Genomic DNA, 4,262 nt, shown 5'->3' with positions numbered 1-4,262 from the left:
TCTTTAAAAAAACAGTCGTGCAGAGAAAATTTTTAAATTACTTTTACCACATTACTTGATCTACCAGATCTAGTATCCGGATCCTTTTTTAAATTACGATCTGACTTGATTCAGATCGGATTTTCTTTAAAAACTAAGATCTGGCCAGATCCGGATACTAGATCTAGTAGATCACTTGTACTTAAATATTTAATGATAGTATAAATTAGTTTTAACTTTTTCTTTTGTCATAGAGTAAAGACTTGTTTTTACTATTCTATTTATACATTTTATTTTAGTTGTCGTTTTCAAGGTATGTTGCAGTTATAACAAGGCATGGATTTACTTTTAAAAACAATATATTTCTTTTATTAACTTGATATAAAGGTTTACTACAAAATTGCGTCTTACGTTCAGATCAAATGATTTTTTTTGTTTTAACAAAGTTATCTAATAGTTTGAATTTATATTACAAATAAATATTTACACAGATAACAAACAATGTTTAATTTGTTTAAGTTTTGTGATAATGAAAAGAAAATTGTTTGATTGAACCTGCGTTTATATTATCTTTGTTTTTAATTTTATCAAAATAGTTATTAGTTATTGGTAATCACTAGGTGTAAAAATTGTTTTGATTTTATTATTAAACATTTTAAGTTATTTCTAACTGCTATTTCCTAACCTAAGTTTTTGTAATTTCTTAAGCTAAAAAGAATGACTTTTATGTTTACTACAGCATACATAACTGTGGATTTCTAATCAAATGAACTTAAAATCTATAAGTTTTGGATTATATTTTTAGTAGTTCTATCTGCTTATCATTTATATTTATTAATTATTTCTATCTATTTTTAGTAGTTTTTAAAAACGACTGATTTTTGTTTAAAATTGATAATAAAACTAAACATGTTTTGTTAGGTCAATAATTTCGAGCTTAAAAAATTATAATTAGTATGATTTATTACATGACTTAGATTTGTTACGTCCTTTCAGATTATGATTTTTAGTAAGTATGTTATAGAAGTTAACTTAAAAACTTTAATTTACATTCATTTAAAAATAACAGCCTTATTAGTAAAATTATGTTAGTTATTCAAGTCACAAGTAATTAAAACTAATCTACTGTGACTACCAGTTTTAAGTTAGCAATATTTACTGTAACTAAAGATGACTGTACCTAATATCTGTTTTTTTTTAAAGCAAACTGTTGCAACTTTTAAGTTATTTTATTTTTTATTTTTTTATTCATCGTCATACTCCTCATACTCCATGTACTCCATGAAATCGTCACTGACCTCCTTGTTCATGCTCCTCTTCACGCAGTACTCCGCCACCGTCGTCGGCACCACCACCCCGTCCTTATCCGCATCCACCTTGCTCTCTTCCACCTACAAGCGGTTGAAATGTTTAGATTTTCATTCGCGCTTTATAAAACTAGCAAGTGTTGCAAAATAAAAGTACCAAGTTTGATAACAAGTTTGGAAACTTTTTACTTAACAAAGCCTTAAATCAGCTTGTTAACGTTCAGCTTTGTAGTTATCAGGTTTTTAATAAAAAAAATTTATAAAGAAAAAATAATTAATAATAATAATAATAATAATTACTAAAAAATGCTTAAAATTTTTGTTTATTATAAAACTTAAACATTTTAGAGTAAATAAGAGATTTGTAAGTTTTTATTTTATTTTACTTTCATTAAAAATTAATTTTTAAGATTATTTTTCACTCTACACTCATAAATCACTCTATTATTTATAAACATTAAGTTTTTTTATCCGGATTTTACTAAGAAAATCTTATATTCAAAAATAAATTAGGATTTAGTTAAAGAAATTAACTTCAACTTTACTTTTTAACCTAAATTTCTAAGAGCAATTACTAAAGTTACAGCCTTTTGAAGTACATTTTAATGTTTCCTTTCCAAGTACATTTTAAAGACTAACTTTGATTTCTTACTTTTAAGAGTTTGTAAATTTATACAATATATCAAGTTGGTTACTTATAAATAGAAATTGTCTGCATATAAAGATTCCTAAAAACTTACCTAAAATATTTTAAAATCGGTAAAACACTGGTGATTTTTTTCAGATAATAAACACTGTTTTACATCTTCTTAGGGAATAAACGCTTAGTTGTAATAAAATTTATTGAAGCTTAAAATACAGCTGTAAACAAGTCAACATAAATAACAAAACTTAAACATGGTGGTATTTAAAATTTTGTGTTTTTTATATCAGAATCACTTGATAGTCTTGTTTATACTCGAAAACTCATTACGTGCATGAGCTTAAAACACTCTCCTTTAAAAGTATAATTAACGAGTTATATATTAAACAGCAGTTTAGTTATTTAAACTTTAAGACAAGAAACATAAAAAAAGCAATTTCTATACCTACATAAATCAAAATATATATTTAAGCTAAAAATAGAGTTATAAACAAGTAAACATAAATAACACAAATCAAACATGGTGGTATTTAAAATTTTGTTTAAATGATTTCAAAACTACTTAATTATTTTGTTTATGAATAATAATAAACTCATGCATGGTAGATAAACTTAATATACCTTAGAGATAAATAATAAAAGAGCAGTTTTAAATTAAAAAATACCATAAAGCAATTTATGCCTGCAAAAAAATATATATGAAATATTTTTTTAAACTTTAAGATAAAACAGTCAAGCATTATAAATATCTATGTTTTTAGATGTTTTCAATATTTGCTTATTGTTTATTTACGTTATAATTTTAAACAAACTAGTTATTTTTCATTTATAAATTTACTAAACATTATTACCAATACCTAATGAAAAACAAAGACCTTTTAAAATAATGCTATAGTACTATTCAGCTTTTAAATATAAACTAATGTGTTTAACTACACTTAATCATTATCTTATTAATTGTAAGTAAAGTTTTCTTCTTCAAACTGTTTTTGAAACTGTATTTCTAAATTAAAATTAATATGCAACTTATTGAAAACTTAATCACCTCTTTCTGCACATACTCTTTATATTTTTCGTTTTTACCCTCGACAAAATCCCTGTACATGACGGAAGCGTCCACGTTAGCGGGCGAAAGAGTGTTCGGTTCATTGAGTAGGGAAATCACCGACATCAGGATTGTTCTCACGTTCTGTGTCGGATTCCATCTTTCTTCGGGCAATTCTCCTGATTGAGGATCGTCGCCTGGAGAATGGAGAATTGATATGCATACCTGATTTTTTAGTATTGATAAAAATTTCGTCTAATTTTTTTGTAAAAAAAGTTTTAATAATACTTTATGTTAAAGGTCATCAAAAACTCTAACTTAGTTACGATTAGTGGCTGTACTGACCGAGATAAGAAGTCATGTAAATTCTTTATATATTTTTTTTTCTATCAGCTATTAATACTTTTATGCGAAAATTCATAGCTAAGATTTATGAACTATTATATAAATTTTACTGTTAACTTCATGGGATAGTACATTTTCAAATGTTTGTATGAAAACTGAGGGCTTTCCAAATTATATTTTTATGAAAACGTCACGATTAACAAAAAAAAATTCAATTTAATTTTAGCAAATCACTAAATAACTCTCGTTTAAAGTATACATTTTTCTTAGTACAAATTTTTTTAATAAAACTATTATTAGATTTATAGTTTTATATTAATAGAATTGTGGTACACTGTCTAACTATAATTTTAAGCAAACTTATAGTTATCATATCAAAAAAAACTAAATCAAGTTCACATACCTCACCATTTTCAAATACATTTGGATGCCAAATACGAGAAATAAACTTGAAAGATGGTGGCGAGTAGGGATAATCACCTGGGAATCTTATCAACGCCTTAAAGTACCCTCCTTCATACAAGGTTCCCGGTGGACCAAAAATCACAACATGCCAGTCGTACAAATTGTTATCGTCGACCAAATCCAGCTTGAAGCCTTCCATCGGTTCATCTTGTAAGCTGCGTAGCTCCTTTGCTAAAACTTTAGCTGAGCTGGCCAACGGTAACCCCATCACATTTATTCTAATGTTGGCTGCAGTTGTCTTTAAAACTTGTTTTGATATCGTTTAGTTTTTAACTTTTTTATGACGCAACTTCTAAATTTAAATTTGACAAAAAACTAGCAAATTATTTGCAAGTTTATAAATGATTCAGTAGCATTTACAAAATTATTGTTTAATAAACTTGAATATGCTAATTCAGTAATATTAGTTATTTACAATATCATCAAATTTATATTATTCTAAACAACTTAGAATTTAGATAACTAACTCTTTATTCAA

The 4,262-nt window shown here is 25.9% G+C and overlaps 1 protein-coding gene across 1 annotated transcript; it reads right to left on the bottom strand.

Moving 5' to 3' along the window:
* Nucleotides 1-1,208: 1,208 nt before the first annotated feature.
* Nucleotides 1,209-3,995, bottom strand: LOC145842857 (ubiquitin-conjugating enzyme E2 R2-like). Its single transcript, XM_082950334.1, is given in 3 exon segments — nt 1,209-1,370; nt 2,975-3,199; nt 3,723-3,995. Coding segments are annotated over 3 exon segments (657 nt in total). The 5' UTR covers nt 3,993-3,995.
* Between the last annotated feature and the right edge of the window lie 267 nt (nt 3,996-4,262).

Source organism: Thalia democratica, chromosome 8, assembly GCF_965202585.1.
Source record: "Thalia democratica chromosome 8, ktThaDemo2.hap1.1, whole genome shotgun sequence".
Classification (NCBI taxonomy): domain Eukaryota; kingdom Metazoa; phylum Chordata; class Thaliacea; order Salpida; family Salpidae; genus Thalia; species Thalia democratica.
Note: the sequence above shows the minus strand (reverse complement) of the source record. Positions and strands in the feature narration are given on the sequence as shown.